This window comes from Spermophilus citellus (genome assembly GCF_964194105.1).
Source record: "Spermophilus citellus genome assembly, chromosome: 1".
Lineage (NCBI taxonomy): Eukaryota > Metazoa > Chordata > Mammalia > Rodentia > Sciuridae > Spermophilus > Spermophilus citellus.
Window position 1 is genome coordinate 208,616,107 of NC_138182.1, and position 16,942 is coordinate 208,633,048.

At 34.4% G+C, this 16,942-nt stretch overlaps 1 protein-coding gene across 3 annotated transcripts in view; it reads right to left on the reverse strand.

The window, feature by feature from the left end:
* ARSK (arylsulfatase family member K) overlaps nt 1-16,942 on the reverse strand; it is a 54,093-nt gene that overhangs the window by 22,897 nt on the left and 14,254 nt on the right. For all 3 annotated transcript variants that reach the window (XM_081280443.1, XM_081280441.1, XM_081280442.1), the window contains exons 4-5: nt 3,484-3,766; nt 281-452 (exon numbers count right to left, since the gene is read on the reverse strand). In XM_081280443.1, the coding sequence (XP_081136569.1) occupies nt 281-452; nt 3,484-3,766 (455 nt within the window). The remainder of the gene's footprint in view (nt 1-280; nt 453-3,483; nt 3,767-16,942) is intronic.

Sequence of the window (16,942 nt, forward strand, 5' to 3'; positions counted from 1 at the left end):
TTAGTTCTCGGCGGACACAACATCTTTGTTGGTATGTGGTGCTGAGGATCGAACCCGGGCCACACGCATGCCAGGCGAGCGCGCTACCGCTTGAGCCACATCCCCAGCCCCATTTTCCCACTTTTATGTGTCAAGATTCCTATAGTTTTAAGTCTGAAGTATCTAAGTAACTGTTCTAAGAAATATCTGAATATGTTCATGTAAGTTCCAACCAGCATGGTCATAGTTTGTTGGAAAAATATACTTTTTCATGTAATTGCTTATTAATTTTTCCACTTACCAAGCATGGCATCTGTCTCAGCACACATAGCATAATAAAATGCCCTAATATTCTTAATTTCTTTGTCTGTAAACTTTCCTGTGCAGTTTTTTGTATAAGAAGAGTAATAATCTACAGGGTGCATTTCTGACAGAGGCAACCACTTGGGGATTTTGATGACATCATGAGATACCTAAAAAGGGGAGAAAAAACTTAGTTAAGCTAGCAAAGTTCTCTCTTTTAACAAGTGTGGTGAATTACACAATGCTAATTACTTAGAACAGTAGAAAAGAATAGTGACAAAGTGGAACGAATTGTTAATAAAGGTTGAGTATTCCTTATCTGAAATATTTGGGACCAAAAATGTTTGAGATCTCACATATCTTTCAGATTGTGAAGTACCTGCATGTACATAATGATATCTTAGAGATGGGATCCAACTCAAAAAACACAGAGTTCATTCCACCATGCGGCCAGCGCAATGGTTTCATTAATGAGGTTCTTGGCATAAAAGTTAGTTAGAAGAGATCGAAATAAAACACACAGACCAGTTACCTTATTTATATTGCCAGGTCTGAGACGGCTCCCCTCTCTGGTTCCCTCTAACTGCCCAGCAGGGCAGCAAGGATTACTCTGGGCTAGCAGGAGAGAGAGAGTTTGAACACGCCTGGGAGTAGCTTTTTATTGGGGAACAAGAGATTCAGGGGAGAATTCCATCCAATGAAGGTTGAGGGGGGACCGCACTCCAAGGTCAGGGTCAGTGATTGGGCCCCCGGGGTCAGTGGTCAGGCACACCCCCAAACAGATGGGCTCTCTCATCAGGAAAGGGCCGGGAAAGCTCCGACACAGCCAGAGCGCCTCAGACCCTTAACAGGAACCACCCAATCACGTGTCAGAATGGCTTCCCACAGTTCATTTATGTTTCATAATACCTTATAAACACAGCCTAAGGTAACTTTTTATATAAGATATTTAGTACACCTGAGGTTTGATTATGACCCATCACATGAGATTAGGTGTGGAATTTTCCATCTGTGGTGTTATGCTGGCATTCAAAAAAGTTTGAGAGTTTTTCAGAGTTTGGATTTTTGAATTAGCAAAGTTCAACCTATATTCCCAGTAACATAAAAAGGTACATATCAATATGTGGATATATAGTGAGATAGTTGTGAAAAATTATTTTTGAAGTATACAAGTTAATGAAGAATATTGGCTATATTAGGCAGTATTCTAACCCAGAAAAGTGTTGAACCACTTTAATATGTAGTTGTGTGACCAATTCAAAACTTCAGAATCAATAACTTAAGAATCTAGATTCTTTCTCCCCATAATTCACTGGTGAATTTTGAACTAAACTGTCCAAATCTAATGAGATAGCTAAGTGTTTGTTAAAAACAAATACAACTTTTTAATATAGATAACATGTGTTGGCAAAAGCAATTAAGATTAAATCTTTAATTCACACGCATCTTTTAGTTAAGTAACTTTTAAAAAGTACAAACATCTACTATTTAGTTGAATTTTAACTCATTTTCCTAATTCTGGACATATTTTTGAAAATGGAGCCGCTTAGAATTTTTTAAGAAGATATGAATATCTGAAACTACATTATTTCTTTTAAAACAAGGTGAAAGCTGGGTATGGTGGTGCAAGCCTATAATCCCAGCGACTTGGGAGGCTGGGGCAGAAGAGTCACAAGTATAAGGCCAGCCTCAGCAACTTAGTGAGTTCCGATTCAACTTGGGAAGAGCCTATTTCAAAATAAAAAATAAAAAGGGCTGGGGATAGAGCTCAGTGGTAAAGCACCACTGGGTTCAATCCCCAGTACCAAAAAGCAAAAAACAAAAACAACAGAAAAAAAAAAAAACCAACAGTAAATAGTGTTTCTGTTTAGAGCTTTTAAAGTAACTTACATTTAAGTCTATACATTTCAAAATACAGGTAGTTGTTGCTTCACATGGTTCTAAAATGCATAAATTTCAACTATCATGGTTTAGTTAACATGTCCCTGACAACAGGGTTCAAATTTCAGTTGCCAATGTATATTAACTGAATAACTACATAAATTACAAACTTCACACCAATATGCTGCTAACTCTTTAGTCTACAATTCACGATGTGATAACAGATGTACATCACATTCAGTGACTAATCATATATTTTCTTTCCAAGTATGTCAGGAGTTGGTTATTCAGAACATGCATTGTAAGCTAAGTGTCTACTTGGCCTGCCTCCTTGCTTCCCAGTGATAAATCCATGTAAGACACTTTACAAAAATGGATAATCAAAGAGGAATTGGTCAACAAATACGAATCTGCAGTAAAGAAATGAAAAGTGATAAGGCTAGCAGTGAAATTCAAAGTAAATGTAAATGAAGTTATAGAAGAAATGGCTGATCGGGGAATGTGGACACTGCTACCATTCCAAAGACTAGATATGTAACTAGAGGAAGGGAAGGCATACTTATTGACATAAATGAGGAATATCATTGTGAAAAGGATAAACATGTTCAAGAGAAAGTGACATTGATAAAAATGTCATTTAAAGGAACTTAAAGTATACCATGACATTCTAAGTACAGAAGATAAAATGTTGGAAGATGTTCCAAATTTAGATAACAATATGATAATTTGCCAAGTCATAAAGAGGACTCTTGCTCTATATTATGTAATACCATGAGAAGACAAGCACTATTCTAACTCTCTCAATAATTTTTTTAAAACAAAAAACCCCAAATTAAAAATACTTTATTAATGTTTCTATTATTTTCATTACATTGCACTGAGTAATTTTACTATTTACCTATTTCCAATTATAACCAAAAAAAAGAGCATTTTACATGTTGTGACAAATGTTTTTAAAATATAAAAAAAAAAATGCTCCTTTCTGGTATTGAAAGTTAAGATCATTGTACACAATGAGACCACACGGTCATTTTTCCTATCCTGAACTGTGCAAAGTAAGGATTACCCGCACTCCTAAGACAATGTCCTTTAGTTTCTCTTTTTATAGAAATATCATATACAAATATTTTCAACTTAGAAGTAGGTTTCTGAGTTTTAACACATTTTGTTTTTGTAAAACTGCTTCTATGGTTTTTATTAAACCAGTCAATTTTAAATATGTGATTTTCTTTCTTTAAGAGTGAAGTAGAAACAATGAGCTAATACTAATAAGTTACAGACATAATGTTATTTCTGCTTTTGAACACATAAGACACTTACTTTTTTAAGCCAAAAAAGAGAAGTATGAAATGTTGAAGATCCGAAGTTTTCTCCTGAAGATGGTGAAGGGTAAGGGTGTGGTAAATTTAATCCCAAGTACAGAACAAATGGTTTAGTGTAATTAATTGCTTCCTTTCTTAACCAATTTATTGCTCTGTCTGTATTCCTCCAGTCTGCTTCCATCACTCTTTCTTTAGCCTTGTTGGGAATAAGATTAACCATAGGCCTGCCTTCTTGCCTGAGTAAGAAAGCAACATCTCTTGTCCATGCTTCCACACGATTACTGAGGGAATAAAAAGACAGGTACGCTGAAAGGTATTTTAAAAAGTTTGAAAAACTACAAAGCATACATATAGGAAAACAACATGGAAAACAGTCTTTGAACTCAGCCGTGTAAATAACCACATTAAATCTCAATCAAAAAGTTATTGAGAAGTGGGTTATATAGCTCAGTGCTAGAGCACTTGCTAGCATGTGCAAGGCCCTGGGTTTGATCCTTGGCACCACACACACACAAACAAAAACAACAACAAACAAAAAACAGTTACCAAGCATAAAAAAACAGGAATTGAATATTTGCTTATGTGTTCTTTAAAACTATGACAATTACTTTGAACTTTTTCCTATAGCAAGATATTTTGTCAAACAAAACATTTTTCAGAGTCTTAGTATTTTTTTATGCATTGAATTTTCTAGCATTTTTCCTTTTTTTTTTTTAAATCAGAAGATAGCATTTCTAATCAAAGTTAGTATAATTTCTTTCTTTCTTTGTTTTCTACTAGGGATTGAACCCTGTGGTGCTTAACTACCGAGCCATATCCCCAGGCCTTTTTATTTTTTATTTTGAGACAGGGTCTCACTAAGTTGCTGAGGCTGGCTTTGAACTTGAGATCCTCCTGCCTCAGCCTCCCAAACCACTGGGTTTACAGACATGTGCCATGAAACCTAGCCAGCATAATTTCTTTTCATCACTAAATCTTTACATTAAAAAACTCCTATCTACCATGTATGCTTCATGTTTCTGAAGTTCACATTTTAAATTGTTCCCATTCTATCTTTCCTCATTGAAAGCACAATTTTAACCATGACCTGAGCTATCTAAGCTAATAGTGAAACAGAATCCTTATCCATTATAGAGATGTTTTCTTTATTAGCTGAATTACAAGTTAATGATTGAATCAATTTGATACCTGTAAGACTTTCAGTTTGTTTTATCTTACTACTTGATTCTTATCAGTGTCTAAATCTTGCAGTTGGCATAACTGTTTAGGAAGCAGTCCTGGGCATTTCTAAGAAGTATGTTTCTATCAGTTTGAGCTCTGGTTTAAAAAAAGAATTAAAAAAATTCAGATCCCAATCCACAAAGAATATTTTATATTAATACATATACTCCACTAAAAAGAAATTTCAGTTCATACAAAATGATTAATGGTACATCAATGATGAACAAAATGTACGATTTTCTTTTTTTTCTATCTGCTACTAAAGGCAGGTAAAAAAAGTTAAACAGCCATAATGAAAATGTATTGACAAAATAATGAAAACTTGATTTTTAGCAGAATCACATCTAACAGATTCTAGTTAATTCTAACAGATGGCAAGTCCTAAAATAGTAAGTTTTGCAAAACTCACCATGCTATCAAAACAAAGTGACATTACTTTCTCAGCCTTTTGCTGAAATATCACTCTATACAACTATTAATGTTGGGATTTTTTAGGGGCTTATTACACTAGCAGTACTCTGCTTGTAGTAGAACTCAAGGAGTTTGAGAGAACACGACACTGAGGTTCACACAGGATGTGTAGAAACCAAAGTGCTTTCTTTTCAACGTAGGTGTATAAGATAGAAAAACAAGGCTGAGAAATCATTACAAGAAGTAAGCTTGTACTACAGTTAAACTAGCCCCCACTTTGGATTAACCCACGAATAGACTGTTGTATTGAATGTGATGACTGACTTAATCAGTTGACCTGATGATGCAGTCAAGAGTGAAACTAGACCATGTCAAAGGAAGATAATGCACTAATTAAAAAGCAAAAAACAAAAAACAACTATGAATAAACAGAAGATCACTAGAGTAGAGGAAAAGGAACAGGGAGAGGAAGGAGGGAAAGAAAAGGGGAAGTACTGGGGATTGAATTAAAGCAAATAACACTCCATTCTTGCATAATTATGTCAAAATGAATCCTGATATTATATATAACTAAAATGAACTAATGAAAAATGGCTCTATTGAACCCAGCTGGCTGTATCTTTTGCCCCTGTAATGAATAAGTGTGATTTCATTTAACCTTTCTTGTAATAAATTTATGCCTTCTCGCTATGTTTTTTCACTTTCTGTGGTGCTGAGATTCTTTTAACCCAGGCTCCTTGAAGGGTAATAGGCTGAAATTAAGCTAATTTTGGCCTAGTTTTATCATTATGGATAGATCTAAAAGTTGGCTTTATTTCTGTCTTCTTACTAAATAATTGGTGATGAACTCCTCAATAATAAAAATGGAAAATAACACTACCTAACATATTACCAATTAATTGTTGTATGAATTTGTATATATGTAATTGTTGTGTGGTTCTTCTGTGCCAGTGTGCCAAATTCTGCTGTAATACTGGATACAGTCAAGCCACAGCTAGCACAGGATTAATTTATACAGTAGTAATCACATCTGAAAAATGTATCACACATTAAAATTGATTCTGAGAACATGACAGCTTTCTTTTAACATGAAGTAGTAGCCTAGACAAATCTTCAGGTTCCTAAGACTCTACTGAAGATAATTAATAATTAACTATCTCAGACTTAGTTCTGTGAAGATTTGTCTTTTTGTTATTGTTCAAACTGTAGTAGTAATGTGTCTCCATTAAGTCTCTTGCATGGAAAAACAATTCTGAAACATTTCTTTGCAAAATTCTGTATCAGCCTAATAAATTCTGCAGGGGAAAAAGTGTCCAGACTCATTCTTGTTGAATGGTCTTTCCTTAAAGTTGTGAGAAACACACATACCATTTAAAAAAGTATTCACAAGGCTGCCATCTATTTTCTTTATATTTACCACTCACAAATAGTCTTTTAATTGAATGAGTCACATCAACCCTGATAAATTCTAGATGGAACACCATTTTTCAATATGCAATATTTAAATGTTCATTATAGCAGGCTGCGAGTGTGACTCAGCAGTAGAGTGCTTGCCCAGCATGCATCAAGCCCTGGATTCAATCTCTAACACCATAATAAATACATGTTTTTCCATTAATTAATGTTTATTAATTCTAATCATTTTGTTTTTTGATGAAATTACAGTTAGTAGTGCTCCTTAACCTTATTTATTCATGGATTTCTTCATGAAATAGTAATAATAATTATATATCCATCACATAATTATTACCATTGATTGTTATAATAATTTTTTTAATATTTATTTTTTAGTTGTAGTTGGACACATATCTTTATTTTGTTTATTTATTTTTATGTGGTGCTGAGGATCGAACCCAGGGCCTTGCACATGCTATGCGAGCACTCTACTGCTGAGCCACAACACCAGCCCCATTTAATAATATTGTTTTTAATAACTGTATTTAAAATGAAAGTTTTATTTTTGTGTATTTAGGAGTGGGCAGGTTTTCATGGTCTTGGATTTCATGGTCTTCAAGTTGTGAAATCCCACTTAGTCATTTTCTAGTCGCTGGTCAATTCATCACTGTGGGAGCAATGATATTTACAACTTGAATACTAGGTAACAATGATTGTAGCCCTTGACAGATTATGCATTTTTGCTACAGTTTGAGCTTACTTATGTAAAGGCAGACTTCTCCATTTGATTCAAGAAATAGCTAATGAATAAGTGATATATACAATCCATTGCGGCAGGCAGGTGCTTGATGTGACTTGCTAAGTTATCAAAATGGTGTTACCACCTAATATCCACTCAGACATAAAATTTTTCTATTACTGTACTTTTAAAAATAAATAGCCAAATGTTATGTTGTGGAAAAGGCAACTGTGATAAAATAGGTTAGCTATGACTATGAAACTGTTTAGCTCACATTCACTCCTTTTATATCAAGAGGAGGGAAGATTTTTTTCTTATACTTTAAAGTGTAAAAAAAAAATCAACCTGAGGAACTATAATATTTTATATTTGTGTTTTTAAATCTTAGATAGAAAATATTACCTGGGAAAAATACCATCAAATCTGAAAGGACAAAAATGGGTGAATTATTCCCAGGTAAGAGAATTTACACAAGTAGTCACTGAGGAGTCATGTCAGTGTGTCCCTAGCTCTTGCTGAAGGGGTGATCTAGATGGCCCTGTTGTGTAGCCTGTCAATTGGTGAGGTATAGGTACCTAACCTAAGGAATAGATCACTTATGTCTTTAACCTGGACATCAATTATGATGGGTTTGACATGAAATTTGAGTTGAACCTATTATTCTTATTTGCAGGATCTTAATTTAGAAAGAAAAATATACTTCAGTAAAGGGTTCCAGAATGCAGCTATGAGGTAGAGTCACAAAGGAGATGAAATTTGAGCCCAAATGCTGGTCAGTTATGGGTAAAAGTGATATAGTAGTTAAAAGACCCAGAGTAAACTGATAATTCATTAAAATTAAAGTCAATCACCTATATATAAGCCAAAAAAATAAAGTAATAATAATAATAATAATAAAAAAGACCCAGAGTAGTGGAGTAAGTCATGAGTCATGTTTCTCACAGAACTAGTACAAAGTTTCCCTACTGTCTGCTACTGAGGTAGTTAAAGCCATACTGGGTTTCAGAATTATTCCCTAGTTCCATCACTTGACATTAGTGTTAATAACTGCCCTTGTTCTTAGTCTGATAATCCAAATCTCCTCTTAGTGTATGAAAATCCTTATATTATGATCACATCTTCTCTACTCTGCATAAACCCCAGTCCTATGTAGGTGGGCTCCCAATTGAAAGAACAGAATGAGGGGGACAGAGTTGTAGCCCAGTGGTACAGCAATTGCCTAGAAAGCATGAGATACTGGGTTTGATTCCCACCACTGCAGTAAGTAAATAAATAAAAGTAATGAAAACAATCACCATGTACAGAGTACTACAAGGAGTAAATATCTCATTCAATTTCAGTCTCAGAAGACTTAGAAAAAGGTCCAACTTTATGTCTATCATAGCTGAAAGTAGTTTAAAAAATTTCACTGCTAAGAAATATAATTAGTTTAGCTTTAGGAATGCTAATTTGCATATGCATTTTTATATTTTTAACATTCTTTTGAAATTATAAGAGAAATGTGAAAATTCTTATAGATTCCTTATATAGTAAATGCCTGTTTTTGAAATTCTATACTCTCTCCTTATAAGAGAAAAAGAGGTGCTAAAGGAAAACTAGATTTTTCACTGCTAACTGCAATATGATACAGTCAAGAAAAGAGCCAACTGGAAGGATGGAAGGATTACTTAGAAGAAAAAAGGGTAACTATAACTTTATTGCAATAATAGCAATAAGAGATTACAAGGGCTCAAAAACTCATTGAAAATAATTATGATACTTGATCAGAGAGCAAAACGGATGTTCAAGGATGACAATAGTATGGCAGAACCCGTCCATAGTTGTTACTCTTTTTAGAGAACAAAAACTATGGAGATTCTCAAATCTAGCTTATTCGATGAAACTTGCAGGTTACTCTGACAGCTTTCTCAGCCTGTTAATCAAGTCCTTCTTGCATAATCTTTAAAGACTTACTTCTAATTGCTGCCTTACAGGAATTTTGGTTCATCTAATGCCCTCCAAAAAGTTTGCGCTTTCCTACTTGGATAGCCTTGTTTAGAAATTTTTCCTTCCTGTTTTCATTTGGGCCTACTGATGTTCAACTTCTGTGAAGTTCATCAACTCCAAAATGCTACTAATTGTGGGTCACATATTAAAAAAAAATACTGTTGAGGAAAAAAAGTTGCAAATAAAACTATGCTTAATAAATTTTAAGTTGCAAAGGTAGGAGATAAACTTCATTTCTCACAGCTGAACTCAATGTATTAGATTTTAGTAATTAAATTAAAAAATTCGGGTTGGGGATGTGGCTCAAGTGGTAGCACGCTCGCCTAGCATGCGTGTGGCCCGGGTTCGATCCTCAGCACCACATACAAACAAAGATGTTGTGTCTGCCAATAACTAAAAAATAAATATTAAAATTCTTTCTCTCTCTCTCTCTCTTTAAAAAAAAATTCAAGAATTGTAATGAGATTGTAGGCTCAAAGGAATCATTTGTGGATTTTAAGAATCTGTATAAGAGTTACAGCAGAAAGCAATCTGAAGATAGTCCCAGGAGCTGCTTCAGTTAAGGATTTGCCAGTCAACAGAAGTGAGGGTTCTGGAAAACAAAATAAAACAAAAAGCACTGCAAGGTCTTCCACTGTTGCAAAAAAAAAAAAAAAAAAAAAAAAAGTATGCTGAGCTGTAAAAATATATGCTGTTCCAGAAACTAAATTTCAACAAAGATAATAAGGTGGGAAATTCTAAAACTAAGCTATCAACATGACCAAAGTAATGGATATCTTTCTTCATTATTAGGAAAGGAATAAAATAAACTCCTTATGGTGGAGAAAACTGATCTAAAAGTATACACAATCTTAGATTACAAAATAATAGTGGATAAGCATGAGATAGACACAGACTTATTTATTAGGCTGTAGAATTGAGAGGGGCTGAGGAGGGCTCTATGGTCTGTGTTCTGGGTTCATTAGTTCCCTCTTCATCTCTCTGGTTTTACTTGGAGAGCTTTCACTAATAGTCAGAGGCCTGAGAGGGAACAGGAAGAGCAGTGTGAGCAGTCCATGATTTATTTCCCTTTGTTGTTTGCCAAGGGGCTCAAGCTTAAGAGTCTGCCCAGAAAGCAAATGGCGGCTCCCGCGAAAATGAATTACAGTAGATGGGGTAGAGAGAGAAGATGGGAGGGGAGGGGAGGGGGGATAGTAGGGGATAGGAAAGGTAGCAGAATACAACAGTCACTAATATGGCAGTATGTAAAAATGTGGATGTGTAACCGATGTGATTCTGCAATCTGTATTTGGGGTAAAAATGGGAGTTCATAACCCACTTGATTCTAATGTTTGAAATATGATATGTCAAGAGTTTTGTAATGTTGTGAACAACCAATAAAAATAAATAAAAAACAAAAAACAAACAAACAAACAAACAAACAAAAAAAGAGTCTGCCCATAGCAATTCTCTTATTTTGGAAGGAGGACTTTATTTTTCATTTGTCTCAAAGGATTAAAAATTGTCTATCGTGATGTGGCTTAGAAAAACATCAAGCTACATGAGCAGAGAACATATATAATTATAATGATAAAACGAAATGACAGAGGACTTGATTTTAGGTTTTAAAATTTTAGCTAGAAAAAACAAGACAGCAGTTTGCTTAGTTTCTCTTTTGATAGCATTAGAATATGAGTTCTGAGAATTGGAGAATTTTGCATTTTGAGTACTATTATATTCATGTCATCTAAAAATAGTGTCTGGTACATAGCAGATAGCTCAAATAAATATTACCTGAATGAATATTGCAAATACCTGATTATACTTCTGTAATTTAAATAAGGATCACCTTTTAGTTTAAGCATTTTAAGGAAGACTACTTAATGTTAAGTTTATTTATTAAAAAATTTCTTAATTAAATTATATTGATAGAAGTCTAGTTTTAAATACATTTGATGTGAAATCAACTACTTCCTAACTATATACATTTCTAAATTAACATTTTCTTCTTTGGCTTTGTTAATTCTCAAAAATTGACACACTAGTGTCAAGGGGGTCTGATAAATTAGAATATGGAAGAATAAATGCAAGATTTAAAATGTTGATAATTACTTTAAATGTGACATTCCTAAAGTTGTGATGGTAAATATAAAATACCTGTTTTAGACAAAGGTTCTCAATCTTTGCAATTTTGACATTTTATAGGATTGGTAATTCTTTGTGAAGGAAAGGCTGTCCTGTGCACTGTAGACCCTGGTCTCTATCCACCAGATGTTAGTAATAGCCCCTAGTGGTGTCAAACAAAAATAGCTCCAGTCATTATCAAATATCCCTGGGAGGGCAAAACTGTGCTTGATTAAGAACTGCCATTTCAGATACTGGGAGTACATTGGTAAAATAATTTCACTTAGAGCAAAAATGATCAGAATACCCCATAAATGAAATACAAATGTTTTCTTTCAATTGATAAGAAGATACAGCAAAAAAAATTTTTTTCCCTTCTATATTGGGGATTAAACACAGGGGTGTCCTACCACTGAGATATATTCTCAGCCCTTTTTTAAACTTCGAGACAGGATCTTGCTAAGTTGCCCAGGTTGGTCTTGAACCTGCAGTCCTCCTGCTTCAGCCTCCCAAGGAACTAAACCTGGCTTGCTAATTTGAACTTAAACCTATTATAAGTACAATATATGTAATGTGAAATGGGTAGATACTTATCAGTAATTTACAAACTGGTACTTCATTGAAATTACAGAATTTCAGAATGAAAGAGCTTTCAAGGTTATATAGTATAAGCTCATGTGATGAAACTGAAATTCTAAGTAGAAAAATAATTTGCTTAGGGTCTTACAGTCAGTAGTTGGATTTTTATGAGTAGTATTTCCAGTACCTTTTTAACCACTGTCCAGAAGAAACAAATATAGGGTGGGTTTGACCTTCAAGACCACCACATAAAACAAAACAAAACAGAAGAAACAAGTGTATTGCTCACAGAGTTCCCAATATGCTGTAGTGTATTATACATAGCAAGGGACACACAACTGGGTTAATGTTACCAAACAAGTACAAGAGGAAAGCAATACTTGATGCCTAAAAAGGCAGATTAGAGTTCTGTAGTGATTAATGAAAAAAACCCTTGTAATTCTGGCTGAAAATATAAGCAGGTACAAAAATAGCTAATTTTAATGGCAAGAATGATAAAAACTTGAGTTTTGATTTGGAACATTCAATTGTATTGAATACCCCAATTTGTGAAATTTGATATTGAACTTTCTTCCTGAAACCTATTTTTAAACTTATACAGAAAAATCTGAAAGATAATATGTCATAATTCATATAACCTTTTAGGCATGTTATTAATAGAGACCTCGATCTATTTGTTAAACCAAATGGCTGTGTGAGTACATACAACACTTGTACAAATAGTACTGTAGTTTACTTTAATTTCCTAAGATGTGATGTAAGACTGAGTAAGTAAAAATATTCTGCAAGCTATCATTATGCTGAAAACCATCACTGACATCCCAAATATTAACATCTAAGTAGCTCTTTCCCTCTACTGATTTTAGAATTCTACAGGACAAAGAAAGAACTTCTGAAAATCAAGGATATTTAAAAACCATAAAAACAGGATATGCTCTTGGTTGAGAATATATACACACACAATGCCTATATATTACATCACATTAATAATGAGCAAGTGCTATGATCCTGGATTAAAACATCAATGTTTATCAAATAATATGTAAACTATGTAAGTAGATCAATATAACTTTATCATTCATTCATTTGACCTTTAATTGTGCACCTACAATGTTTTGGAACTATGCTGGCAGGTGTGAATGAAGCAGTGTATTGTTCTGCTGAGGAATAAAAGTTATAATTTAACAATTCCACACATAAGAATGAAAGTTACAAGGAGTAGAAGGCATTTCAATCTTATATTCTTTTTATTACTGGATGGATTGAGGAAACAAAGAAATGAAATAATTTCAAATAGGATAATGTGAATAGTTGTATCCCACTTTGGATTAACTTTACTTTCTAAAAAAAGGAAAGATTTTACAACTCAAAATGGATTAAAGACTTAACTATAAGACCTGAACCTGTGAAACTAGGAGAAGAAAACATGGGGGAAATACTTCAGGACATTAGCAAAGACTTTTTTGGATGAGACCCTGAAAGCACAGGGAACAAAAGCAAAATAGATACATCAAACTAAAAAGCTTCTGCACAATAAATGAAACAACAGAGTAAAGAGATAACCTACAGGATGGAATAAAATATTTGCAAACTATGTATAGGCAAGGGGTTAATATCCGAATATATAAGGAACTCAATAAAAAAACCAAATAATCTAATTAAAACATGGACAATAGATACAGATATAAATAGACATTTCTCAAAAGAAGATGTACAAATGGCCAACAAGTGTATAAAAAAAGGTTCAACAACACTAATCATCAGGGAAATATAAATCAAAACCACAATGAAATAGCACTTCACCCCAGTTAAAATGGTTATTATCAAAAAGCCACAAGATAACAAGTGCTGGTGAGAATGTGGAGAAAACTGTTGGTGAGAATGTAAATTAGTACAGTCACTATGGAAAACAGTACGGAGGTTTGTCCCCAAATTAAAAATGGAACTACCATACGATCCAGAAATTCCATATTGGGTATCTATTCAAAGGAAATGAAATCAGCATGTTGAAAAGACATCTGCAGTTCCCCGTTCACTGCAGCACTATTTGCAATAGTCAAGAAACGGAAACAACCCAGGTGTCTAACAACTGATGAGTAGGTAAAGAAAATGTGGTGTATATATATAATGGAATAATATTTGGCCATAAAAAGGATGAAATTCAGTCATTTGTGACAACATGGATGGAAATGGAGAACATTAAGTAAAATAAGCCAGACACAGAAGACAAATAACAAATGCATGGTATCATTCATATTGGAATCTAAAAAAGTTGATTTTTGTGGAAGTTGAGAGTAGAGTATGGTTACCAGAGGCTGGGGAGAGTAGGAGGAGGATGAAATGGTGAAAAGTGACCAAGGGTTACTTAGTTGGACAGAAGGATGAAGTTCTGGTGTTTAACTGCACAATAAATTGACTATAGATAACAATAATATATGTTTCAGAAACTAGAAGGAAGGATTTTGAATGTTTTCACCACAAGGAAAGGATAAATGTCTGAGGAGATTTATGCTTACCCTTATTTGAACATTATATAATGTGTATATATGCACAGAAACATCTCACGGTGCTCTATAAATATGCACAATTTTTATGTTTCAATTAAAATAAATACAATTTAAAAAGAAGAAAGATTTTGAAGATAAATTTTTGAGACTCCATGAAATATTTAGAAATGCAAAGCACTTCATTTCTCCCCCTTGTATTATTTTTCCCTTTCCCCTCACTTCCTCTTGTATGTAATTTTGTATAACCCTGAGGGTCTCCTTCCATTTCCATGCAATTTCCCTTCTCTCTCCCTTTCTCTCCCACTTCTCATCCCTGTTTAATGTTAATCTTCTTCTCATGCTCTTCTTCCCTACTCTGTTCTTAGTTACTCTCCTTATATCAAAGAAGACATTTGGCATTTGATTTTTAGGGATTGGCTAGCTTCACTTAGCATAATCTGCTCTAATGCCCTCCACTTCTATGATTCCAAATTCTATGATTTTGTCATTTTTTAATGCAGAGTAATACTCCATTGTGTATAAATGCCACTTTTTTTAATTGGTTGTTCACAACATTACAAAGCTCTTGACATATCATATTTCATACATTAGATTCAAGTGGGTTATGAACTCCCATTTTTACCCCAAATGTAGATTGCAGAATCACGTCGGTTACACATCCACAATTTTACATAATGCCCTATTAGTAACTGTTGTATTCTGCTACCTTTCCTATCCCCTACTATCCCCTCTCCCCTTCCCTCCCATCTTCTCTCTCTACCCCATCTACTGTAATTCATTTCTCTCCTTGTTTATTTTCCCATTCCCCTCACAACCTCTTATATGTAATTTTGTATAGCAATGAGGGTCTCCCTTCATTTCCATGCAATTTCCCTTTTCTCTCTCTTTCCCTCCCATCTCATGTCTCTGTTTAAAGTTAATCTTTTCTTCCTGCTCTTCCTCCCTGCTCTGTTCATAGTTGCTCTCATTATATCAAAGAAGACATTTGGTATTTGTTTTTTAGGGATTGGCTAGCTTCACTAAGCATAATCTGCTCTAGTGCCATCCATTTCCCTGCAAAGTCCATGATTTTGTCATTTTTTAGTGCTGCGTAATAGTCCATGGTGTATAAATGCCACATTTTTTTTATCCATTCATCTATTGAAGGGCATCTGGGTTGGTTCCACAGTCTAGCTATTGTGAATTGTGCTGCTATGAACATCAATGTGGCAGTATCCCTGAAGCATGCTCTTTTAAGGTCTTCAGGGAATAGTCCGAGAAGAGCAATAGCTGGGTCAAATGGTGGTTCCATTCCCAGCTTTCCCAGGAATTTCCATACTGCTTTCCATATTGGCCGCACCAATTTGCAGTCCCACCAGCAATGTACAAGAGTACCCTTTTCCCCACATCCTCGCCAGCACTTGTTGTTGTTTGACTTCATAATGGCTGCCAATCTTACTGGAGTGAGATGGTATCTTAGGGTGGTTTTGATTTGCATTTCTCTGACTGCTAGAGATGGTGAGCATTTTTTCATGTACTTGTTGATTGATTGTATGTCCTCCTCTGAGAAGTGTCTGTTCAGGTCTTTGGCCCATTAGTTGATTGGGTTATTTGTTTTCTTATTGTTAATTTTTTGAGTTCTTTGTATACTCTGGATATTAGGGCTCTATCTAAAGTGTGAGGAGTAAACATTTGTTCCCAGGATGTAGGCTCCCTGTTTACCTCTCTTATTGTTTCTCTTGCTGAGAAAAAACTTTTTAGTTTAAGTAAGTCCCATTTGTTGATTCTAGTTATTAACTCTTGTGCTATGGGTGTCCTATTAAGGAATTTGGAGCCCGACCCCACAATATGTAGATCGTAGCCAATTTTTTCTTCTATCAGACGCCGTGTCTCTGGTTTGATATCAAGCTCCTTGATCCATTTTGAGTTAACTTTTGTGCATGGCGAGAGAAAGGGATTCAGTTTCATTTTGTTGCATATGGATTTCCAGTTTTCCCAGCACCATTTGTTGAAGATGCTATCCTTCCTCCATTGCATGCTTTTAGCCCCTTTATCAAATATAAGATAGTTGTAGTTTTGTGGATTGGTTACTGTGTCCTCTATTCTGTATCATTGGTCCACCCGCCTGTTTTGGTACCAGTACCATGCTGTTTTTTTTACTATTGCTCTGTAGTATAGTTTGAGGTCTGGTATCATTATACCACCTGATTCACACTTCCTGCTTAGCATTGTTTTTGCTATTCTGGGTCTTTTGTTTTTCCATATGAATTTCATAATTGCTTTATCTATTTCTACAAGAAATGCCGTTGGGATTTTGATTGGCATTGCATTAAACCTATAGAGAACTTTTGGTAATATCGCCATTTTGATGATGTTAGTTCTGCCTATTCATGAACAGGGTATATTTTTCCATCTTCTAAGATCTTCTTCTATTTCTCTCTTTAGGGTTCTATAGTTTTCATTGTATAAGTCTTTCACCTCTTTTGTTAGGTTGATTCCCAAGTATTTTATTTTGTTTGAGGATATTGTGAATGGAG